At 32.0% G+C, this 27,273-nt stretch overlaps 1 protein-coding gene across 1 annotated transcript in view; it reads left to right on the forward strand.

Annotated features, from left to right (window-relative positions):
- Positions 1-3,533: 3,533 nt before the first annotated feature.
- The window catches only part of BckdhB (Branched chain keto acid dehydrogenase E1 subunit beta), a 42,859-nt gene continuing 19,119 nt past the window's right edge, over positions 3,534-27,273 (forward strand). The window contains exons 1-5 of the mRNA XM_067286849.1: positions 3,534-3,709; positions 8,320-8,397; positions 14,638-14,706; positions 16,444-16,577; positions 21,788-21,943. Coding sequence (XP_067142950.1) covers positions 3,553-3,709; positions 8,320-8,397; positions 14,638-14,706; positions 16,444-16,577; positions 21,788-21,943 — 594 coding nt within the window. The 5' untranslated portion in view covers positions 3,534-3,552. The remainder of the gene's footprint in view (positions 3,710-8,319; positions 8,398-14,637; positions 14,707-16,443; positions 16,578-21,787; positions 21,944-27,273) is intronic.

Consider the following 27,273-nt stretch of genomic DNA (forward strand, 5'->3'; position numbering starts at 1 on the left):
CTTGCATTCTGTGAAAACGGGTAAGGTTGACTATAATGTAATAATCTAATCTTCACTATCGTTAATTTTGCCCGAGCAACGCCGGGCCCACCCGCTAGTTATTCAATAAACTGTGCGTTTATGTCTATAGTTCATTGATTTTGCATATTTGTAAGAATAAAAATGGTATGCAAGTATTATACCGTAATTATATTTTCGAAACTTCTTAGGATTCAGTTACTACAGAGAAAAATAGCAAGCAGTTATTCAAAAGAATGTCAAATTAATTATTAATGCTTGCTAAATCTGTTATGATCTCTTGCGCCAAATATTGTACTTAAAGAAATTATCTTATTGAGGAAAGAAGATAAGTAAATTAATTTTTGATATTTAATCGAAAATATGAATCTTCGTTTACAATGGACACATTTCCTGTTTGGAATATATTGAATTCAACTTTTTTGGAAACAATTCAATTGTGTATTCATTGGATTTTGACAATTCACTTCCAGGATGCACTTGTGACTGAATTAAACATAAATGAAATATTTTAAAAATTTGATTTTTTTAAGAAAAAGCATATTTTCTGAAGATAGTTTTTTAATTTAACAAATTTTTACTCAGTTTAAAATTAATAAGTTTAAAAATTCACGGATTAGAGTCAGTGTCGTAACTAGAGCGGTGCCAGCGGTGCCCAGGCACAGGGCGTAGACCCTGTGGGGCGCAGAAATGACCTGGGCCAAGTTTTGGCTCATAGTTTTGGGGCGTAGTTACAGATCCTTGCACCGGGCACATAAAAGGCTAGTTGATTAGAGTCAGACATTTGAAAGAATTTTTCACAGAATAAGTTTTAAGTATTTTGTTATTTTTTAAAACTCTTTCCGCCCTGTGGGCATTAAGAGAACCTCTTTTAGTAAGCCCATTGTGGGTTCGGCTAGATTCACAATGGGGCGGCCGGGTGGTGAAAGATGGAGCCCGACCACCCCAAAAAATTCCTAGGGATTTTATCCCGGCCCCTCAGAGCGGTATGCTGCCATCTTGATTGCTCGGCCATCCGGCCGTCTAAGGGTGCGACTAGGATTTCTCATTTCCCGGTGTTTTGCTTGTCCCGGGATTCCGGGATAAAAGTGAACTGTTTTCCGGGATCCCGGGAAATCCCGGGACAAAATTAATTATTTTTAAAATATACAAATTATCATGAAATCAAATGATATAATTATTTTTCGTCTTTTAAAGTAATTTAAGACGCTCCGCAACCTCCAGAATCATATTAATAACGCTGTTAAGATATATATTAAAAATTTCCTTTGAACTACTAGAAATTTTCACAAATAGAAAAAATTTATTACAGTTTGCTGGAAACTGCATACAACAACAACAACAAAAAATGCTTTGAATTGAGTTTTAAAAAAATGAACTCAGATCAAACTTCTAACTTAGAAGGCAATTTTCGTTTTTTAAATAAAATATAATACAAAATATTGTAAATTTTTATAAGATTTTAAAAAGCAAAGATGGTCAATACTCCGATCTCTCAATCTAATTCTTATTTTAGTAATGAAAAGTCTTGCTACCGAGAATGCCTTTTCCGATTCAATTGATGTGATTGGAATCGTGTTTAATGCATTTAAGAGAAGACAAATATTCAGTGTTTTTCACCTGTATCCTGAAAGATTTCTAGTTCGTTTTCGAGATTGTAGTACTTCTTTTGTTCTCTAGTATTCTTGATTTGTCTACCTCGACTGCTTTAATTGAAACATCATAGCTCAATAATTCGGCAGTTTGTTTGTCTTTAATAATCAGGTTATGAAGAAAAACTTCATAGTTGCAGACTTTGTTCGTATCCTTGCCCAATTTGCCCAACTTGGCGTTACGCAGTTATTGAAGCTACTGGGCATGGTTAAAAATTAAGACAACATAAGTACAATTATTACAGATATTACAGGTAAAGAATTTTGAGAGTCCTGCCACAAATAAGCAACGTATTGATTATTGACCATTTGTGAAGTGCCATAACGAGTAAAAATTAAAAAAAAAAAACTAATAAATAGGTTTAAAATTAATAAATACAAATGTATTCTGACAGTTTATGAGTTAATTATACTTTCTATTTGCAAAATTTCCCCAACATTAACACAAAATAAGAAAAAAGTGAATTTTTAAGAAATTTGCGGGATTTCCCGGGATAAGAAAAATTTTCCGGGATATTTCCCGGGTTAAAAAAACAACCGGGATCCCAGTTTGACAAACCCTAGGTGCGACTATGCAGACGCGAATTTACAGCGAGCGAGAAGTTGCGAGCGATTTAGTTTTCACAAAGAAAAACCATGCACAAGCGAGAAGCGAGAAATAACGCTGGCGAGAGCGAATTTTTGGTTCTCGCACATATCTGACAGGTTTTGATATTTATCGCGTCTCGGCTCTTCTTGCCACATATTCTCGCTCGCTTGGAAAATTCGCTCGCTCGCGTCTGCATAGTCACCTGCATAGCACTGCATTGCTCACCTGCATTTCCTTCGCTGAGAGCTAGGACCCCTAGCTATAGGATGACGTTATGATGACGTTTCGAAATGTCACATGATTAAAGGGACCGGCCTCTAGGTGAAAGTACTTGCCGCTTATACTGTTTCCACTGCATCTCACCATACAGCGTTGAAAACTGATGAGAATGACCATGGTGGCAACAGAGAAGAAATTGCTCTCTCGTGTATATTTTGAAATTTTAATTATTTTTGACGAAAAAATGTAATTTGCAAAGGCTTTTCGATTTCTTCTCGTAATAACATATTAACATTAAATTTACATGTTTTATACGTTTTTAATTAGTTGTGAACAGAAATAAACTTTTTTTTCATTTTTTGCTCTTTCCATCCAGTGAGCACTAAGATGTCCTTTTTATCATATCCACCACGGAGCCAACTAGTGATCAAATGGATGATATCACTGAACATTTTTAGTAGTATTCGTAAATATGCGCTTGATGAACTGATTGGCCGCTAAGAGATTTCTGGAGTTTTGCCCAGAAATCTTCTTTCTTGACAGTATCCCTTCCTTGGCAGATCGCCCGAGTGTTGTGTTGCCTTATTCCGTCAATCAATCCTTTATGCAACTTTTTTTTTTTTTACTCTTCTCGCTCTTGGCACTAAGAAGGCCTTTTTTCCATGCCCATTGTGGGTTCGGCCAGAAAGATAAATAGAATGGCCGAGACCCGACATACACGAGACAGACCGCCTATGAAAAACTCCTGGGGTTTGCCGCGCTATTTGATCCCAGGCCCAAGGACGTAGGCTGGTGCCTTAGCAACTTTGGTCATCCGGTCGTCCGAAACAGAAACATGATCCACCATCAGTTTGCTTTGAGACTGAAGTCAAACGAGTTTAGCGTTTTGTACAGACACCATTTTATCTACATTAAGATTTGAACTATCTTTAAAAAATTACCAAATTTATATTTAAATGTTATTATTTATTTATTAATTTCGCGTAAATTACAATAATGCCAATTGAATAATATTTTTAATTTCAATAAATACGAAACCAAGATGTGAAATAATTGCTAGCATTCTGAAATAAAATGGCCGCCTCCATTGGCACGATTATTGGTAGATGTTTTTCGAGACAGCTGAAATTACGAAAATCTGGTTTACTAATTTATAAGTATTGTAATGCATCGGTATTTCGACTCTCTTCGCATTTTACTTATGTACCTGATACTGTTCCACCTTCAGAAGGCAAGTCTCTGTTTTCAGATGTAATACGTAGCAATTTAAATAAACTGTATAAACGTTATTGTTATAAAATTAATTTATTTTTTAATATTCTGCATTATTATTGTCATTAATAAAACTTAGAAGTCTGATGTACAGATGCTTGCATTAAAAACATGCCAATGGCGAATGATTTAAAAACAACATACAAGAATCCCATAATCCCTTACATACAAGAAATAACTGTACTTGAAATTATTCAGTCCTTTGATATATCTATTCTACAAGAATACTCGTTGCAAGACCATACATTATGCTCTACGTATGTACAACAAAACTGGTCAAAATGGTTAATGTTACCTATGGTAGCAAACCTGGCGATTCGTCTCTGAAACAGTGGGGACACACATTCTAACCTAACCTAACCTATTCTAATAAATTACCCCTATTGAAATAATTTGGTTGGCAGTAAGTATGGTAATTTATTAGAATAGGTTAGGTTAGAACATGCATCCCCACTGTTTCAGAGATGAGCTGCCATGTTCGCTACTGTAGGTAACATTAACCGTCAAAACTATAAACTGGAAGCACAAAAAGAGGAAAATGAGGCAAATTACATATGTTCATTAGCCCTTAACTTGACTTCACAATTTGTTAAAAATCTCCTCCAGCTTGGTTTGTTTTGATGTCAATTTTTTGCTTATGAAATCAATAACTGCTTGATATTTATAATGTTGTAAATAGCTTATTTGTTTATGCTGAAACTTATCAGGAAGATCTTCATGACTTGGAAAGATTCAATAAAAGCCTTGCTAAATTTTGGCACTATACTTGGACCGGTGTCAGAATGTTCATTAGGTGGCTTCTTCTTAATTATTCTCTTCGTATAATTCTTCAATTGTATATATCCCAGATGTAATAAGTGTATTATCAAATTCTATAAATTCACAGAAAATTATTACCCAAATATTAACTAAATGTTGGAAAAATGCAAAGTTTACAATAGATGAGGTTAGAAAAAAAATCCATTATTATGAGTTATGGATCTGCTAAATGGAGGTAAAATTTCATTGATTTGGTGGGACCTGAGAAAAAAATCCATTGTTCCGTGATCCATTAGAACGAGATTTTACTGTATCTATATTTTACTTAAAAAAATTAATTGTTTTTAAGATGACAAAATTTAGATACCAGTTACATGTATAGATTTGTTATTCATTATTGTAATTAGGAAAAATTAGAAAAATAAATAGGGTCAATGTGGGTAAATATGAGAAAGTCCAAAAAATGGGAAAATATGTGACAGTTGTGAAATTTGACTTAATTTATGTCTGATCCGTACTGTACTAATACAAAATAAAGTTTATTTAGTGCTTTTTAACATAGTCATTTTCATTCAGAAAAGTTATATGGTTTCATTGAATCTTTTTAAGTTTTAAGAAACACTACAAAAATAGGTGCAAAAAGTTTTCTGTAAGTTCAACTAACTTTAGCTCTGTATATGTCTACAAAAGACATGGATATTTAATTAGAAATTTGTATGCAGTACATAAACACAGCTTTCAGCTGCTAGTAGTTTTTATTGCATATATCGGGTGGGCAAGCAAGAGTTCAGTGGGAGTCGAAATGTAGGTTTTGCAAAATGCATGGGAACCGCAGTTCTGTACTGTCGTGGTGGATAGTATGGTAAGGCGTGCAATTTTATTATATAATATAAATATAATATAAAACAAATATTGAATTTTTTTAATAAACATATTTTCACAAAATTATAAAAATAAAATTGTAAAAATAATAATAACAAACAGAAATTAACATTTTCAGCAAGAGCTGCATGTAACTCAAAAAAAGCCGCATTTGTCCATGCCTGGCATATATCATCTTTTGTCTGAAGTTTTTTGCATTTCAAAATGAGATAAAAAATGATACACATCAGATTTCATTCATCAGTCATTAATTTCCATGAAAATTTTCTACTTTAGTTGTGCTGTATCATAGTAAAAATATTTCTTTGTTCTTACAGGTGTGAGTTTTGAATGAAATAATAAAGATGTCAAACAATTATCAGAGACAAACTAAAAAGTAGGGTCAATGTGGGTAAATATGAGACACTTCAAAACTGATGAATATTTAATCTTATCTACTTATTTCTAAATATCATGGAGCAATGTTTTATACAAAAATGTTTTGCATTTGACCTGTAGTACCTCCCTCATTATTAACCTCCCTATTGGCATAGGCAAGTCCTTATGGTGGTATAATGGGTGTCTCATTTTTCACCTCCCAGTGTCTAAAGTAAAATATGAGACACTGGAGGACATAGGAGAAAAAATTTTTCTCAACATTTCTCACACATAGAAAAAATGAATACTCCATTTAGATTTTAACACCATCTGTAGACCTTGTGTATTTCTCTTCATAAAATACTGATCCTAACAAATGCTGTTACAAAAGTTTTGAAAAGTGTTTCATATTTACCCACATTGACCTTAAATAAAATTGTAAACAAATACAATTAAATATGTTAAAGAAAATATATAAACATTTTAGAATACATATAATATATTCTATGTAACATAAGTAAAAGGTCCAAAAATAAATGTCTATAGAATTAGAAAAAAGTTTATAAATATGAATGCAGAAAATAGTAAAAGAGAATTGTTAAAAAATATTAATATAGACTTAACCGAAAAATGAAATTTTACACTATTTTTTTATATTACATTTTACATTTTTTACATTAAAGAAAAAGTTAAAATATTTGGATTACATAAGAAAATCATTTATGTATTCATTTTTAAAATATCATTGAAATAACAATGAAGATATAAAATATCAGATATATTTTATATCTAATATGAAATTATATAAAATAGTAAAGGATGAATTTAACACATCAGTCCCAATAATCACATCAGAGTCAGACCCCACCAAACTTTCAATAAATGTTACTGTATTTGATTGTAAATATTTTTAGTTTCACCAAGTCATTGAGTTTCCTTTGCTTTACAGCCAGAGGGCCTTTGTAACATTTTATGTAGCTGATAATGGTAATTGGCCATGTATTTTTAGCAAATTAAATGTTTGCATTACTCTGCATACTTTTTGAGAATTCAGGTATTGTTTGATTGTCCCCAAAATTCTGAATTATTTAAAGCTTTATCAAGTCTGACTTGGGACATGGTTTTGCAGGATATGCATGTAGGCATGCAAAGCTGACAAATGCTGAAAACAGAAATTCACAGTTTTGCTGACTTGGGATGGTAATCTATCAGTGAATTCAAATATATTTTTAAATGTATTATAAAATAATTATAGTAAAATTATATTAGGCCTACTTCATAAGATAATTGATTATTATTTATACACGTGTTCAAAAGGACACATCTATTTCCATTAAATCCAACTACAGTGAGCAGATTGTAGCATTTAATGATAGTGAAATCATTTTATCTGTTACATTGAAAATTTAAAGAGTTCTAACCTGTTCCAGCAAAAATTTTTTATTTATCAAACTTTTTGGCTATCTTAGTAGCCATCCATAGGATCGAACATTCATGTAGTAGCTGAATGTTTCATCCTGTTGCTTTACATATCAAATTATATTTAATTTGTTATGTAAAACAGTAGTATAACCAGGGATGATTCCAGAGGACCCAAGCCTCCTTACCTTTGTAAATAAATAAAGATAAAATCAGATTGTTGGGGTGGAATCGTGTAAACATGATTCCCGCCATTTCCTTTTGGTCTGGTAACAATCAACATGACAAGAAGACGGTAGAGGGAGAGACTGATGAATGTGGACGGGTAAACACCGAGTGGTCATCCGACCCGTTGCCGACAAGTGTGGAGGGCAAAGGTCGAGGTGGGAAGAGGGGAGTGGATGCTCGGAATGTGGGAAAAAGGAGAGAGAGAGAGACGCAGGTGGTGGACAGTTCGCCGAGGTTACACCATTCAGAAGGGAGTTCGCCCACATTACGCTATTCGGACAGTTGGCAAGAGAAGTTCCTCCGATCGTTTTGGACCCGAGTGTGGACCCTTCAAGTGTCGAAGTATTCGCAAGGTGTCTTCTCGACAGACCTGAGCAATGGTGTTTTCCAACAGGACTCACAGAACTTTATCCAATGTTATTAGCGCACCGGGTCGGTCGCCAATAGTGTGCATTGGACGACTTTTTGAACTTTACTCAGATAAATACAGAAAAAAATTTGAATGTGTCAAAAATACTTAAACAAATGTATATACAATATCTAAAAGCTTACCCTTCATCTACAGTGGTACAAAGGCGAATGTAAGTTGGCATGTCCTAACTTTCAAACTTACATTCACCCCTCCATTCACTCCTAATAATAATCTAGTTATGTTACTGTACTCAGCCCTCCTGTATTAGACAGTCACGAGCCATCACTGATTATGATGTAAGCTATTAATACACATATTGACAGTTTAAAAATGGTTCCATTGTGGCATTTTAAGACCATGCAGAGTTATACATATTTTGTTATTTTATATACATATATATTTTGTTTATTTTCAAGAGTGATCACTATATATAATTTCTGCTGTATTTACTAGTTAAAATTTATATTTTTTATAATCAATTATTTAATTCAAATTTATATATTTTTATATAGGTGAAACTGCTCGAATGAATCTTTACCAAGCTGTTACAAATGCCCTTGATATAGCACTTGAAAGTGATCCAACAGCAGGTATTTTAAATCTTTAATTTATATACAATATATCTCATAATATTATGTAGTAAATTAAATTGGCCTCACTGATTCACTTGCTGTCATGAAATGTTTGAGTAAAAGCAGACTTCTTATAGAAAAAAGGGATAGTACATTTGAAAGATGTTGAGTGCTTTTAACAGAAAATGTGAAATAGTAAAAAATTAAAATAATTGATGTGCTGTTAACAGTTTAACCTTTTACACTTATACAACAAAACACCATCTGAACAATTGATTTTAAGTGCCTACTGCTTATGTCTTTAGATGATTGTTATTATTATTAATTTGCTCCTCATTTTAAATTATAATGTTTTTTTTATTACTGTCAATTCTTTTTTAATGAAAATTTTCAATACAGACATACTTTGCTTTAAGGCACTTCTCTTTATAGAATTTCATTAATTTGGTACTTTTCAATTAGATTTGTGTTTATTATTTTTGGCTCTTGCCTTAGTCTTAAAGGAATTTTCAAGATTTTTTTTTTACATATTCTTTTTACTTTGTATTTTGTAGGCCTAGCACTATTGTGCATTTAATAAATGATAGTATAAATATATTTTTAGGCTTTTATATGTACTGACAAGTGAAAAAAAAGACTGTTTTACTTTAAGGCAATATTTGCCCTTCAGCAGTGGTTTGGAACCTAATCCACCTTATTAGCAAGGTATGCCTGTATGTAAATTAAGTAAGTGTAAATAATATATAAAACAGTATTTGTTTACAAAGAATTGTTTTAAATTACAAAAATATAGAGAACATTGTGAAGTAGTGTTAGAGTTGGACCACTAAAGACAATCAGGAGCAAAACATCTAGTAGATAATATCTAAAATTACAGAATTAAATATAAAGTAATTCATATTACATACAAATTAAAATTCACTTATAAAACTTTGCTTATTGTAATCAGCATTTTGGTTATAATTATCATTATCTTCAGGTAAATAGGTATTTTTAAGCTACCTTTTTATACTATCAGCCTCAACATGACTGATAACTTGTAATTGCTGTAAATTATAATTTTCAATCTTAACAGTGCTTTAAACATTAATCATTTTAATTATTATTTGTTCACAATGCACATGCTTAATTTGCTGACATTCCCTATTTCAATTATGGGCTGAATGAATTATTATTAATTAGTATTAATATGATAATTATAATTAATAAATCTTTAAGTTATACATTTTGTAATTATTTTAATATATTCTTTTAATGTTGATAATTTTCACTAATTGAATTTTATTTACTCCATTTAATATTACCAGTTGGTTATTAATACTGATATATGAAAGTCCCAAAGTGATTACAATAAGCAGATTCTACTGTAATTATAATATAAAAGAAAGACTAGGTGAAAGACACTGTGTATATCTAGTGTACATGTTTGTATTTTTAACTTTTAAGATATAAAATATTAAATAATAATAAATGGAGTGAAAAACAATTCTCCAGCAAATATAATTTAAATTTTCCAACTTTATAAATTAAAATTTTGTACACTTTCTATACTTTTTCTTTATTACACCATCTGATAATAGTCAAATCCACTTAACAGAGCACTGGATAAGGGAATAGTTTACTTAAGAGAACACTTTCCCACACTTCCAGTTTTTTCTTCTATATTTTACATTAGATCAACTTCTGTTAACAGACCACTGTAAAAAAAATACATAATAAGGTTAAAATAAAAAAAACAGCACTATAGTAACAAAAATGAGAAAACAATGTAAAAATGACAAAAAATAACAAAGCAAAAAAATAAAATTACTTGGAGTATAGAATTTTTTTGAAAATAGCTTTGAATTTATAGAAGTCAAGGAACAATTTGTCTTCGATTTTGAGAGTTTTTTGATATCTGTAGAAAAAGCATCTAATTGTTACATTCAGGCAGAAGTAAGGTGTATGAATACAAGTTAATAATCTACTCTTAAACATAGGAATGTGTATAAAGGTATAATAAGCAGGGAGAAGGCTGTTAAAATACTAAATAAATAAACAAAGCTTACTGGAATTGTTTGTATACAGTAAAATAAAACCTTTTTTTCAGTTCCAGCTGTAATTAAAATACTGCTGGAACTGAAAAAAAGGTTGTTATTTTACTGTTAAAATGTTATATGTATATATACGATCAAAGTAATCTATGCATTGGAATAAGTTAGGTAGGCTGAGATGGATTTGTGCCACATCAGGAGAATAATCCTCCAACTGCTGTAAACATTGGGCTATAATTTGGTAATAATAATTATAACTGGAATAGAAGAGAATATGCTGGAAGAGAAGATTAGACCAGAGGTTCAGGTAGCATAATTAAATGCTTCCACACAGTAAGCAGGAATTGTCGGTTCAAGTCCCGCTCTGGGTTGATTCTTTTCTTCCAGTAAATCTAAATTATTTAATCAAATATTATAATTATTAAATTTATTAACAGATGGTACCTAATGCCTCCCTCCTATGCCAAATTTATTAGTAAGTTATAATTATTATTACTAAATTATAGCTCTGTTTATGGCAGTTGGAGGGATTTATTGCTATGTATTGGGTTTATTGTGGATGTTTATATTTATAGATCAGGAGAGTGAATGTATGGCAGATGTGATACAGGCTCATACTTTGTTGAGGGTAAATAATTTTATTTAGCTCTATATTAAGTTTATTTAATGCAGTTGCAGAAGCTGAAGCCCATATAGGTAATGCGTAATCAATTAAAGATTGTAAATTAGCAAAAAAAATAGCACAGAGTTTTCATTTGAAATGTTTTTAAAATTTCACCAAAACATTCTGCCAAAGCAAAGATCTATATACATATTTTAAAATGAATACAGGCTGTTGAATATGATCTTTTTAACAAATTTTTCTGAAAAGGTGATATAATTTTCTGCAAACCAAAAAATAATTTATGTAGAATCAAAACAAAAATTATAGATTAAATGAAATTAAGTTAATACTTTTTTAGAAATTATTTATTTTCATTAATGAATATGTAAATTATTTGACAATTTCTCAACTTTTAAAACTTTAATTTGTCAAAGGATATTGTATTAATCATATCAATATAAGAAATGATGATGTGGAAGATGAGTCTTCTGATATGGAAGCAAAAAATGATTCAAAAACATTTCAAAAAATGTAGTAAACTATATGTAGTGATATATGCAGCTTTTATGAAGGAAATTAACTTAGTTAAAGTTTATATGTTCAAATATCTGAAAAATAAATTTTTCAAATATAAAAATGTTTCTTTATTCATATAACTTATTTTTTTAAAAGATATATTTCTTAACCGCAATGGAAAATTCCATTTTGCATAAAGTTTCCATTGTTTTGAGCAAAAGGTTATAATTAAAAAGTATTTATTTGATTATTGAGTACCGTATTTTACGGACTATAAGATGCTATGGACTATATGACGCACCTGAATTTTGGAGGCAATTTTTCGAAGAAAAAAGTGCGTCTTATAGTCTGTAAAATACGGTATATCATGCATACATACGTTAATATATAAGTAAATAATCAATTAACTGAAATTAAAATATAAATTCCAACAAAGCATAGATATAAATGTATTGCATATAAACATAACACATGCTTTGTTGTTGTAATGTCATGTAATAATATAAAATGTATTAAACTGCACTAAAGAACACTGGGATGTGTAAAATACTGCACTCTTAGAACCTATAACTGGTGTGATATAAAAAAATAAAAATTAAAGGATGCTAATTACCACAAACGTTTTCGAACTGCTGGGAGTTCTTCTTCAGGTGTGAGACTGAATTACTAATGGGACAGAGCGAACCGTTAAAGGAAAAAGAGAAACAATAATAAGGTGTTACATGAGACGCGTGTGTGTTCGTCTTGTTGACCCAATATGACCTTAAAGGTCGGAGTCTATGAACGTCTGCCAAGCTGTCAATAGAGTCAATTCATTCTTAAAATTGATGCAGTTGTCATTGAGGGACGACTTGTAGATTTGAATGGCTTCCAGCCACTTAAGGTGTTCGTTGTGTGACATAGTGCGAACGAGTTTCGCCTGGTGGAAGGCCGCTACAATGTCTGGATCGGCAGCGTACGTGGCGAGGGCAGATGTACTTTTCTGATGATGTATGTCCGCTATATGTTCCTGGAGTCTGACTTCCAAGGAGCGTTTTGTGGATCTGATATAAATGAGGTCCCTATCAAGTCTGTTGTCCTTAATGGAAATGCTATAAATACCAGGGAGTCTGTTCTGTTTAGGGGGTCCTTTTCATTGCAAAGGATGTCAAAGATAGTGGGGCATCTCCTGTAAGCGATTTTAATGAGTCTTTTCTTGGCTATCTCAGAATAGATTGTTTTTAGTACGGATTGAATGTGATAGGGATCTGTTATACTTTGTTGAGTGCGCTAGGGACCGGTTGTATCGTGTTGGGGGGTTGTTATTGTGGTGTTCAGTCAGGATGGTGCGTTGCGAATGTGCATGGTGGTAGCGATTGATCAATTTATGTGTAAGCTTCAGAAACCCATGGAAAGAGGCAATGTGATGGATATGTAAAAGTTTTGTGGCAAGTGCTTGTGTGGAAGAAGAATGAGAAAATGCCCTGTTAATTAAAGTGTTGTATACCACAATCTTATAGGGGAATGGCTCACATGAGCCTACTGGGATGAATGTGGAAGATGGAACATGGTTTGCGGTAAACAGAAGTGTGTAGGCTCGTCTCGTGTACACTGATATTTATGTCGAGGAAGTGGACTTCATTTCAGCTGGCTTGTTCAAGTTCAACTGATAAGCCGTAGGGATTGTCATTAAAAGCGTTGACCAAGACTGTCATATCCGGTACAGATCTCCAGAGAATCAAAATATTGTCAATGTATCTCCTGTAACAAAGGATATCTGGGAGAAATGGGGGAAGGACCTTGTTCTCTAGTTGTTTAATAACCATCTCACAAAGGAGACTCCAGGAACATATAGCGGACATACATCATCAGAGTACCTCCACGTACGCCGCTGATCTGGACATTGTGATGGCCTTCCACCAGGCGAAACTCGTTCACACTATGTCACACAACGAACACCTTAAGTGGCTGGAAGCCATTCAAATCTACAAGTCGTCCCTCAATGACAACTGCATCAATTTTAAGGATGAATTGACTCTATTGACAGCTTGGCAGACATTGATAGACTCCGACCTTTAAGGTCATATTGGGTCAACAAGATGAACACACACGTGTCTCATGTAACACCTTATTATTGTTTCTCTTTTTCCTTTAACGGTTTGCTCTGTCCCATTAGTAATTCAGTCTCACACCTGAAGAAGAACTCCCAGCAGTTCGAAAACGTTTGTGGTGATTAGTATCCTTTAATTTTTATTTTTTTATATCATACCAGTTATAGGTTCTAAGAGTGCGGTATAAAATGTATTAGTTAAAGATTCTATTTTATTACCTTTATTAGCAAGATAAAAATAACAACAAAAAAAAAAGATATTGTAAAGGTTGTTCAATGAAACATAGATTGAATCATATAACACATTAGTTACTAAAATATGATTACAGTATACAGCAGAGTGACAAAGTTGCATTAGCCATTATAGGAAATCACCTTCTACATTCAGACACACGTGCAACTTCATGTCTTCAGACTTTTAAAATTCTCAAATTTCAAAAAAATGGTTCATCCAACAGTCTTCCTCTTTCTGTGCATTTCCTGAATTCAGGTGTGTTTCAGTATGGTACAAGTTAGTACCATGCTGGAACACAAGTTTGAATGCAGGAAGTGATATCCTGTAGCAGCTAAGGAAACTTTGTCTTTATGTTGTGTGTACTGTAATTCTGCTATTGTGACCAGTGACACCATATATATTATATGGTCTAGTCTACATTTCATTTGAATAACCCTTATATATTCTAACACTTTTTTGGTTAGCTTATATATTGAATTACTAAATATTTGGAAATTTAAAAATTAAAATTCCTTTTAAATTGGTTTGTTTACATTTATAAAGATTTATTTGTTTTCTTGATATTTTTTAATCTTAAAAGTATTTTAATATTTGCATAATAAATTTTAGTTATTTATAAAACTTTTATTCATTATAGATAAAGATTTATGTCAATTTATTAAATGAATATAATTAAATAGATAATATGTACTTGCTTGAATTAGATTTTCATATAACAGTAATTTTTATTAATTAGCACACAAATTAATATGCTCTAAGTATATTTTTGTATTTTATTCAGTGATATTTGGAGAAGATGTAGCATTTGGTGGTGTTTTTAGATGTACTGTTGGTCTTCAAGATAAATATGGTAAGTAACTGTATAAGACAATGACATTTTACAAAGTTTTATTGTGATGATAAAGTTTTATGCTACTTATTCTTCTACAAAATATAAATTACATTTTTATATTTAGAAAGCATTTTATTAATTTCATTAAAGAATAGTTTAATATTTAAAATACTTTATTTATTAATTTTTATCATCTTTGAATTGATCCCATATTTAGTACAGTAAAATAACAACCTTTTTTTTGTTCCAGCAGTATTTTAATTACATAAAAACGTTTTCAACTGCTTTAAGCAGCCTTCATCAGTTAAGCATATAGCAAAAAAGAACGTAGAATTATAAAATTATGAAAATAAGAATGAAGCGTTCTAAATTTACGAAAAATTAAACGAACTTCTATTGCGCTCGTGCAAATTGTCGGCAACGCGCTTGCACGTTAATCCAAACGTAACACAAAAGGTAGTAACATATCCACCCAGGCATTGTAAAAATATTTACATTAAATATAACGATAAACTAAAATTGGCGTTTTAATAATGTTCTGTCACTTTAACAATGCTCTGTTAATTTACGTTATCAAAGAATGATTTCCAGGCTGAAGCTAACGTGTCCGCATCTCTATGGTTGATGCAGTTTGTGGTTAAATGAGCTCTGTGTATTTCCATTTTTTCAATGTGTTTAACAGCTTGTCTTGATCTTGCGGCCCTCACAATCGGGGCTTTATCCCAAAATACCGTTATCCCTTGCTCTTTCGCAAATGCTGCCAGTACCGTAGAATCAACATTCTTGGTCACCGACTGCTTATGCTCATATACTCTCTGTTTTAGGCTCCTCATAGTAGCGCCGACATATACTAGATCAGTGTTAAATCAATTATCTCTAATTGGGATGGAATATACCGTATTTTACGGACTATAAGACGCACTTTTTTCTTCGAAAAATTGCCTCCAAAATTCAGGTGCGTCTTATGGGTATTTTTTTTTTAAAATTGCTTAAAAATTAAAGTGCGTCTTATAGTCCGTAGCGTCTTATAGTCTGTAAAATACGGTACTACTGTTCTGTCGTTGTGCTTTTCTTTTCTCTTATCGTTTCTCAAGATACTGTACACCGTTGGGTTACGCCTATATATTATGTGCAGATTCCTATGCCTCGCTACTTTCTTAACTACTTTACTTAGAAACGGTATATAATCCAGAACTAAATTTCTTCTTTGCTCAGTTTGGGGTTGTTGCTGGTCCTGTTTACATTTATGCATTTTCGTAATCAGGTCGTTGATCACTTTCCTCCGGTACCCATGTTGATCCACTACTTTTCTTATGTATTCTAACTCATTATAAGTATCACAAACATTCGTGCAATGCATGTGCGCACGTTTTATCAAGGATTTTTGTAAGGCTATTTGTGTAAAATATTAAAATATTTTACACAAATATATGCAAAAGCAACTTAGCTCTGACAAAAATAATAATAATAATAATAATATGTTTAACTAAACAATAACATTTGTATTTAAGAGTTGGGCTAGGTAGAGGTTACTAGGTGACTTACTAAAGATCATTTGTAGATTTCATTAGTCTGTGGGAGATTAAAACATCACACAGGTGCATGGTAATTTTTTGCCCTCCTCAACAAAAGTGGCATCTTATATGCTATAAAATATGGTATTTCAGATTTACATAGAATGCAATCATACTGTTTTTCACTATTTTTAATTGGCTTTTGAATTAAGTATTTTCTAAAACCACTTTATATTTTCAGGAAAGGATAGAGTCTTCAATACTCCTCTCTGTGAGCAGGGTATAGCTGGCTTTGGTATAGGTGTAGCTGCTGCTGGAGCAACTGCTATTGCAGAAATTCAGTTTGCAGATTATATATATCCTGCATTTGATCAAGTAATGTTACAAAACTTACATTTAACTTTGTCATTTTAATATTCTCTCTTATATTTTATACTGATTTTTTATCATTTCTTGTATTATATCTGAGCTACAAGTAGTAGTATATCAATGTAAATGTGGAACCTCTATAATTAAAATTACCTTCTTCTCAATACTGGAAAGAATCACAAACACATTTTAAAGTTGGTAACCAAATTTTTTAATGGTAAAAAACTTTTTTTGACAAATGTTTTTGACTTTACTCTAGGTCTGCCTCAGGTATTTAAATTACTGATATTCCAAATTGGAATGTGCAGAATAACTTTTCAAAATATTATTTTTCTTAAAAATTGGAACACAAACATAATGATATATAACAACAAAAATTAAACAGTGGTAAATATAAATTTAATGTTAATACATATATAAAAATTTTAGGTGTAACGTAATGCTAATTAATAAAATTAAATTATGTTGGCACGCCCCAGTTTATTGAAAAGGTATTTCTATGCATATGAAACTTTTTCCGTCCTTAAAGTTAATACATTTGCCAGTCAGGTCGGCCTTGTATATTTCTAAAGGGATAAAGTTTTGTGTGTATTTTGTTCACAAACTAAATGCACCTTCCTTTTTCATACCTGCTGCCTCTAACAATCCAAAAAGATTTAAAATAGCAGCATTTAGAACACTTGTTCAAAGAGCTTACACACATTCTTCTAGAAAAAAAAGGATAAATGGCAAGAGATTGAATCTATTAAAAAGCCGGCAACAAAACATGGTTACAGTATTAAACTAATTACTGAATTGGCTAAAATTTTAAAAAATAAGTCAGGTAAGGAAAGAGAACAACAAAAACCTGACAAGTGTGTAACAGTTGAATTTGACTCCAAGTTATGCAAAGTTTATTTTAGTGTAGCAAAGGATATACAAATAGATATAGCATTTAAAAGAAACCCAATAATATTCTGGTTATTAACCAATGGAAAAGATCAAATAAACAAGAAAAGAGTTCCTGCAGTGAACACCATACCTCTGGAAGATTCTAGAATCAGCAGATGTCTAACCTATATAGGCTCAACTAACAGATCGATTGAGGGCAGAATAAAAGAACATAAGTATGAATCCTTAAAGGAAATTATAACACTGCCTTAGCCCAATATGCAAATGAGCCCAAGGTGTCCCCAAGTTGGAAAGATGCAAAATTATTTTTAAAAATATTTGATATGAAAAAATTAAGAATAAGTGAAACCATTGACATCTATAACCAAGTCAAGGGCTTTGCATTAACAACAGAGAAAACCTCAGCATATCGCAAACTTGGCAAGCATTTTTATCTAAATGTACTTAAATCATTGAGTTTTTGTCCGATGGAGAAAAATTTTTTTAAATTAGAATAAAAGACTAAGTCTGCCCAAAATGGGATCACCTTTTATTTTGTGTTCCAAGACAAACACTTTTCGGCGACTAACCTTTTTTTTTTAGGTTACTTGTTCCCAGTGGATAAAAGCAGCCAAGATACCCCGAAAAAGGCAAGATGGATGTAAGCAAGACGTCTGTTTTATGTCACCAGTTCCTTTTTAAGAAATTTTTTGTAATTTTAATTGGAAGTTTATGTGTTTTAAAAGGACTTTTTAATAACCTTCCGGCGACAAGTAACCTAAAAAGGAAGGTCAGTCACCGAAAAGTGTTTGTCTTGGAACACAAAATAAAAGGTGATCCCATTTTGGGCAGACTTAGTCTTTTGTACTTAAATCAATTAATAATTTTTTATTAATTGCCTCCATGAACTTAACATTTATTATAGCTTCTTTTATATTTTCAATAAATAATTTTATTTAAATTTATAAATCTCAAGTTACAACATAAGAAATTTAAATAACCTCAAAGAAACTTTGAATTGTTTCATTTTGGAACACAGCATAACTCCTAATTAGAATGGCTTCTAACCTGAAGAAGACTTGTAAATTAAGCTGAAAATGTTCATTAGAACTATAAAGTGCTGGAAATGTATGAAAAGGTGTGTTTTATATATATATATATGCTTTATTAAAGTAAATGTAACAAAATACATAATAATACTCTGTCATTTGCAACACAATGCAACAAAAGCTCGCAATTTCATTTGCAAATCATTTGTTAAAACATTTATGGGTGAACAAAGGTCAAAGGGCTGATGCTGTGGAAGAAGGTAAAGAAGAATCTGCATTTGGCTGCTTCCAATCAACATCATTATTACAATCATGGCCGGATTATCGAATAGGAAAAGTAGACAAATGTCTAGGGCCCGTAAGTCGGGGCCCAGCTTCAGTGCAGAAGATTTCTGTTTGAAAACAAGTTAAAAATTTTTGAATTTTCGTCCGATGGAGAAAAAATTTTTTTAAAAATTAAAATAAAGACCAAGTCTGCCCAAAATGGGATCACCTTTTTATTTTGTGTTCCAAGACAAACACTTTTCGGCGACTGACCTTCCTTTTTAGGTTACTTGTCGCCGGAAGGTTATTAAAAAGTCCTTTTAAAACACATAAATGTCCAATTAAAATTACAAAAAATTTCTTAAAAAGGAACAGGTGACTTAAAAAACAGACGTCTTGCTTACATCCATCTTGCCTTTTTTCTGGGTGTCTTGGCTGCTTTTATCCACTAGGAACAAGCGCTGGAAAATGTAGATGAGACAGCTGACCCCTGGCGACGATATTTGTAGAGTTTTCATCTTTGAATTTTCGTCCGATGGAGAAAAAATTTTTTTAAAAATTAAAATAAAGACCAAGTCTGCCCAAAATGGGATCACCTTTTTATTTTGTGTTCCAAGACAAACACTTTTCGGCGACTGACCTTCCTTTTTAGGTTACTTGTCGCCGGAAGGTTATTAAAAAGTCCTTTTAAAACACATAAATGTCCAATTAAAATTACAAAAAATTTCTTAAAAAGGACGAAATTTTTTCTCCATCGGACGAAAATTCAAAGATGAAAACTCTACAAATATCGTCGCCAGGGGTCAGCTGTCTCATCTACATTTTCCAGCGCTTGTTCCTAGTGGATAAAAGCAGCCAAGACACCCAGAAAAAAGGCAAGATGGATGTAAGCAAGACGTCTGTTTTTTAAGTCACCTGTTCCTTTTTAAGAAATTTTTTGTAATTTTAATTGGACATTTATGTGTTTTAAAAGGACTTTTTAATAACCTTCCGGCGACAAGTAACCTAAAAAGGAAGGTCAGTCGCCGAAAAGTGTTTGTCTTGGAACACAAAATAAAAAGGTGATCCCATTTTGGGCAGACTTGGTCTTTATTTTAAAGTTAAAAATTATTTTCAAAAATTCGATAGGACAGAAAAGGCTGTACTTAACAATTCTTTTCTTGCTAAGCTCCGCTCGACTAGCCATTGATTGCCCCCCAAAGAAAAAAAAAAAAAGGTCAACAGCCTCCCGTGCGTCAGAAGTAACACCACGGGATCTCTCGCGCCATCTAGATATATTCCTAGGGCTGCATCTCGTGGTAGTACTGATGTATGGATGGTTATGAATTATTTTCTAAATCTACACCTATACGTCGCAACATCGCATATTCGATATAGCGTTCAAGTTGCTCGAGTGCGAAGATATTACAATTCAATAGTGTTTTATAAAAGAGTTAAAAAGGGTGACACTATGGTGTGACTTGGGGTGACACCACGATATCCGCACCGGGTGTCAGCCATGTTAGCTAGCTAATGTCACATTATATAAGATTTGTTTAGAAGCAACTTATTTAAATGGGGCCCCAATTTAAATTTTGTCTAGGGCCCACTAGAGACTTAATCTGGCGCTGATTACAAAAGAACTCTATTTGTAAACAATTGGATGATTTGAACACCAAGATCAAAGAACTTTGTCAATATTTGGATAAAGTTCTTTGCTATGACAACATGCCAGCACATAGAGAAAAGATAGTCTTAGAAAAGCTGGCCATTCCAGGCTGGGTAGTTCTGACCCATCTACCTTACAATTCAGACTTGGCACTAACTGACTATCATCTATTTTGTGGCTTGTAGAACCATATTGCCCCAGTATACAGTTCTATGACAATACCCATGTGAGAACAATGCTTGAGACTTTCCTCAAAGAAAAATCCCAGTCATTATGCTCATGGGATTGAAAGTTTGCAACAAAGGTGGTGAATGTGATTAGTATTGATAGTGATTATATAGCAGTTTGAACTGTAATTGCTGTTAATTGTCAACAAAGTTTTTTTTTTCAAAATGTCTAAACAACGTGATAGAAGTGACTTTAATCATAGTTGATTGCAATTTAAAGAGCTATTCTTAGAATATGAAATACTTTATTAATCATGAAAACTGAACATTTATTTAAATGGTTATATAGTTTTACAGCAATGGTGAATATAATTAATAATAGATAAAGAATACTTTAATTTAATATAGAAATGCATTCATTTGGTCAAAGTTTAATAAAAATTGATTTAAAGTGCTAAAAAGATTATTTTTATGTGTAATTAATATTTAATTAAGAATATTTAGTAAGTAAGAATTAATTAATTTTTAGTTTCATTGTTTGTAATAAATCCCATAGATCTCAAATATGTTATCAGTTAATGAGAATTTATATTATTTGAGTATAGTTTGAATTTATGTAGTAAGTACAATGAAATGATAGATTCATGGATAAATTACTAATATTCTTTAAAACATATTGAATATATTAATGATTAATTTTTGTATCTTAACTATTTATTATACTTGAAGTAGTAAACGTAACTTTATTAAACGCTTCAAAAATTTCTAATCAATGCTAAAATTTAAATATGGTAGAATTTACTTAATTTAAATGCAGATATTGTTATTAGTCATTTAATGTTGTTATTAGAACTCATATTTTTTGACTTCCAAAAATAAGGGGTTGAATTGAATTATTTTTTAGTTAATTTTTAAAAATTCTTGATAAGAAATATATTAAATTCATTCAGTTTAAATATAACTATGAAATTCATATAAATTGATATGACAGGAAAAGATTGTATTTTTTAAAACTATTAGATGTATTAAAAATTATCTTTAACAGTTTAGAAGTTAATCTTGAAAACATAAAAACAATATTGAAAATTAAAATAAATCTTCGAGATTTATTTTGAAATATTTGTTTTTTTTTTTTAATCTTCATTTATGATTTTATTTTATTATAACATTGAGCAATATTTTTTAGATGATACTTATTTGATTATACATATTTTTTAGATTGTCAATGAAGCTGCAAAATATAGATATAGATCTGGTAGTGAATATGACTGTGGAAATTTAACAATAAGAGCACCAATTGGAGCTGTTGGACATGGTGCTATGTATCATTCACAGAGTCCAGAAAGTTTTTTTGCACATTGTGCAGGACTAAAGGTATTTACTTAAAAATAAATTTTAAAATATATAAACTAGAATATCTTGAAAGAAATTTTTCAAACTTTTAATATCTCTGTAATGAAATATTAAACTAAATTAATCAAAATTTTGATTATAAACAATTTAAAATATATTAACAAAATGTAAAGAAACCATATGGTTAAAAATTTATGTTACTTTTTGGATATTTATAACTTTTTATACATTTTATGTATTTAAAATCTGATTTCATAGATATAAATGTATGAACTTTTAATTTTTTTTAATATAAAACAATACTTATATTTAATTTTATAAATGGGTAGTGAAAATACTGTCAAGAACTTTGAGCTTTTTTCAATCTACTACATAATTTTTGTGTAAAATGTTAGCAGATAAAGGTATAAATATCAAAATAACTTTACAATCTTTTAATATGGACTCCATGCATAACTCAATGCAGAATCAAATTCATGCCACATTTTCTCTAGTGTATTTTTAATAATCTGGAAGATAACCTTTGTCATGGGTTTTTAGACTGTTGTAAAATCACAGGTAGGAAAGTCACAAACACTTTTTTTCAGATGATGCTATATAAAAAAAATAGAAAGAAGCACTTGAACCAAATCCTATTATAAGAAATATTCCATTAAAGCATTTATTGAATACATTTGGTTTTTATATTTTAAATTTGTAGTTTTTATATATTTATTAGTAACTTACATTTTATACAAATGTTACTTTAATTAATATAAAAATGAATTTCTACACTACATAATTTTTTCATAATGTTGCATCCACAGGACCATTTTTTATGCCCATCATGGGTTTAGCCAAGCCCACAATTGTGGCAGTGGTGAGGGACATGTCTAAACATATTTAGTACAGACTACTACTAAAAATTTTCTGTGGTTCCTGACCTGAACTGAAACTCAAGTCCTCAAAGTGACAGGTTAATCTTTACCACTTTGATCATCCAGTCATCACACTGTATAGTTTTAAAAAATGAAGAAAATTAATCAAAATAACAAGAATGTCATCTTTAGTTCCAATTTCATTAGCAAAATAGTAGAAAGTAATGCTATTTGTGTGAAGAAAGTGAAACATTGTAGTCTAATTAGATCTACAGTATATAAATTTTATGTAAATAAAAATTCTATTAAATATAGAAGGCTGGAGACTAGACTCTGCTGTAAAGCAAAAATGGCCGAAAATGAAGGAAGACCTTTTTTCGACTTGCCAGTGTGTTTAGAAGTCTAAAAACATGTTTGTGCCAAGATATTAAGTGCATAATAACAATAGGCCTATAAAATATTGAAAAAGAAAACAATTGCTGGATTAGATTGGGCTATATTACTGCTACTATTAATATAGCAGTAATATAGCCCAATCTAATCCAGCAATTGTTTGGCTCTAATATATAACCATTGGGCTTATAGAGGTTTATACACTGGACGACAAAAAAAATAACGCACTACGAAGGACTTGTTGGATTTGAATAAAAATTAGTATGTTGCATCATCATAGCTAGATATGTAAATGATTAGCTTTCGGGATCAGGTTCTTGTGTTGTATCGCCACCAGAGGGTAGAAAAGTGCTTCCTCTGTCTGGTATAAAGGTGCACGCTGTGATGACTTGTGCATATGTCCTGTACTTGTGTTGATGGTTGTGACTTCGTTGAGTGATAGACATGCCTCTACGACACATTCAACGGCCTTACACTCAGTTAAGTGAGTTTGAGAGAGGTCACATTGTTGGATTGAGAGGAAGACGATTGTCACATCGCCAGATTGGCCGCCATCTGAACCGTTCTGATGGAACTGTTAGGATGTGTTATGAGCAGTGGGTACGTAGGGGTACGCATGAATGGTAAACAGGCTCCAGATGCTATCGACAGACCACCAGGCAGGAGGATCGTCTCATTGTATGTCAAGCACAGACAGCGTCTACAGCTTTGTCGTCTACCATTCATGCAGCAGTAGCACCTGCGTTATGGAACCATGTATCCAGCCGCACCATTTCCAGGCGCTTAGTAGAAGGCAGATTGGTCTCCCAACGCCCAGTATGTGTTCTACCATTAACAGCCACCCACCAATGCCTCCGTCTGCAGTGGTGTCTTGCATGACAATCATGGACAGCTACCGACCGGCAGCGTATTGTCTTCAGCGATGAATCCCGCTTTTGTTTGGGGGCTCATGATGGCCGTGTGAGGGTATGGCGGCCCGCTGGTCAAGGCGTCAACCCAGCCTTTACTGTGGAGCGGCACATGGGCCCAACCCCCGGTGTTATGGTGTGGGGAGCCATAACTTATGATAGTAGGACACCTCTAGTTGTCATGCATACTACCCTCACAGCCCAACGATATATGCAATATATCCTCTGGCCACATGTGTTGCCCCTCATGGCAGGGCTTCCAACAGGCATATTCCAGCAGGATAATGCTCAGCCACACACTGCAGCAGTCTCCCAAGCATGCCTACATAACATTGCCACACTTCCTTGGCCTGCACAGTCTCCAGATTTATCGTTAATCAAACATGTATGGGACTACCTGGGACGCCAGCTGCGACAGCTGCGAGATCTGACACATCTTGAGTCTCAGTTGCATCACGCGTGGACAGATATGCCACAGAACATTATACACAACCTTTATGCCTCCATGCCAAGGCGTATCACAGCTTGTATCCACGCTAGAGGCAGCCCAATGGGATATTAGTGCCTGCACTATATTGAACATTACTGCACAATAAAGTATGTTTTTGCTTTATGGTTGCAATCATATACCTGTCTAGCTATGACAATGTCACATACCAATTTTTATTCAAATCCAACAAGTCTTTCATGGTGCGTTATTTTTTTGTCGTCCAGTGTATTTGAGAAAGAAAAATTTATGATTAATAAATGTACTGTAGTATGTGCTTAATTTAAAATATTTTCAATTTTCATGTTGACTCAGGATATTTTCTTCATAATTTTGAAGTTTAGACTATTCACAAAAAATATTAAAATATTTTTGAGTGTCATTAATCCTTTTATCCGACCACAGAAGTAACAGCAATAATGTTTAGAAGAATAAGCTTCTTGAAATAAGTAAACATAGGTAGAAAAAATTCACAAAGTTAAAAATGATCTAGTGCCAGCCTTTTATTGGAGGATCTGACACCTTTCTATTAAAACCACAAAGAATTATTCTCACACATACTGTCCTTATTCCATTTTTAACTGCTTCTAGCCCTCTGGTGGTAGGTACGAGTCATCCACTTTATTTGCATATGGTTATAATTCTCATGTTGACTCAGGATATTTTCTTCATAATTTTGTTGTTACTTCTGTGGTCGGATAAAAGGATTAATGATAGACTCAAAAATATTTTAATATTTTTTGTGAATAGTCTAAACTTCAAAATTAAAATATTTTCATTCTTTGTTTATGGTGACTGATGAATGCAATCTTAAAAATTGCTTATTTATTGTAGAAAGACTGAAGGACAAAGTGAAATTCATCATTTCCATGTTCAGTGTATCTTATTTGTTTTGAAGGAGAAGAGCTTGATAAAGATGCTTTGATGATTGTATTTTGTTGTTGAAGGCTGTTCAACACTAGACTATAGTGGTGATGGCTGTGGCACTTTCTAGAAATATGATGATAAAGAAGTATCGTATATTTCCGCGGATAAGACAATAGTTGAATCATAAAAAAGACCCAGAAAATCTGGGGTCGTCTTATAGGACAGATACAAAACAATTAGATTGAAATTTACATAAATTAAAACCATTATAAAAAAAATGGACAAACTGTAATTATTTACTAGTAGAGAGTATGGCATATCCACAAAATAGAATAGCCCATACGACATTTTTGTGAATAGTCAAGGTCATTACCCAAATGCTCGAATCAGTATGAACATTTGCAACAATAGCGAGGCAAAAAATAAAATTTATTTGTTCGAAAAATTACGAATAGGACATAATTTTGTATATGCTATACAGTATTATTATTCAGATGATGATCGCTGATCTAAACTAAATTCATAGGCCATTAATAGTTTGGGGGTCATCTTAATAGGTCTCAGAGATATATGCTAAAACTATAAAACTTTAACAAAAATTTATACCTCGTCTGATCTGAAGGTCGTCTTATCTGAAGGTCGTCTTATTTGTGGAAATATACGGTATATTTTATGCACTGACACTTTCTTTCCCTAAGTAATTCTTTATAGCATTCTTTCCATATGACACTGTTTTATTTATTACTTCATTTAAAATTTGTATCAATTTACTGGAAACCTGCCAATTCCTTTTTGATTAAACTAACTTATTCTTCTAATTCTTTCATTGTCACTTCTCTGATACAACTGGGCTTTCATCAGGAGCAGACTCTATTTCATAAAGTAAATTATCTTTGCTCTTCAACTTTAAGCAAATGTTCATGAGAAGCAAGTAATTGTGCAATATTGCTACTCAGTTCCAATTTCCCTGCTGCCTCCACAATGTTTACATTGATAAAAATCTGAAAGCATTGCTGTTGAGAAACCATAAGAACCAACCTTAAGAATGGAACAAGCACCCAAAGTATTAAAATGAATATAATTGAATAGCATTACATTAGCAAAGCATCATAAAGACTGTAGTATAGTTACATCAGATATGTTTTTGTTAATAAACTTTCTTCAAACTTATAAATATATTATTGAGAGATTTGTAAATAGATGCTTACATACATATATACTGTACATATGTGAGATTTGATCAAAAAATTTCCTGTAGCAGATTTATGCCACTGCCAATGCATTTTTACTTCTGAAAAAATTCCTTATAAGCATGTTTTGAAATTGTTCTTATATCACCCTTTGACTTTTCTTCTTTTTCAATAGTTTGAAAATATCATTCCTTTAACAAACTCTCTAGTTTTGGGAACTGAAAGAAATCACATGGGACTAAAGTATGGTGAGTATGGTTGGTTCTTTGTAAAAAACCACTGAACTAGAATGGAAATATGAGATGGTGTATTGTAGTGATACAATGCTTGGATTCTTGCTTTTGCATGACTTGCCCAAAAACAAGAATCCAAATGAAACAACAAAAACACTTCAACAAAAGTTAGTGTTTCTGTGCCATCTTTCCACACTTAAAACAAAATTTCACGTAGATTCATTGCTCTTTAATCAGTTTTATCTTAAAAGTCACTGGAATAAAGAAAATTAAGTTAAAAGAACCACTATAAGTTTCAAAAGAAAATATGTTTTTTAATGCAAATTTAACAGCAGTTAACTCGTGACTGATGATCACAACATACATTGTCACTAGTTTTTCTCTCCACTTAGTAACTAAAAAGCTGGTATAATCTC

This window comes from Centruroides vittatus, unplaced genomic scaffold (genome assembly GCF_030686945.1).
Source record: "Centruroides vittatus isolate TY-2023 unplaced genomic scaffold, ASM3068694v2 scaffold_386, whole genome shotgun sequence".
Classification (NCBI taxonomy): Eukaryota; Metazoa; Arthropoda; class Arachnida; order Scorpiones; family Buthidae; genus Centruroides; species Centruroides vittatus.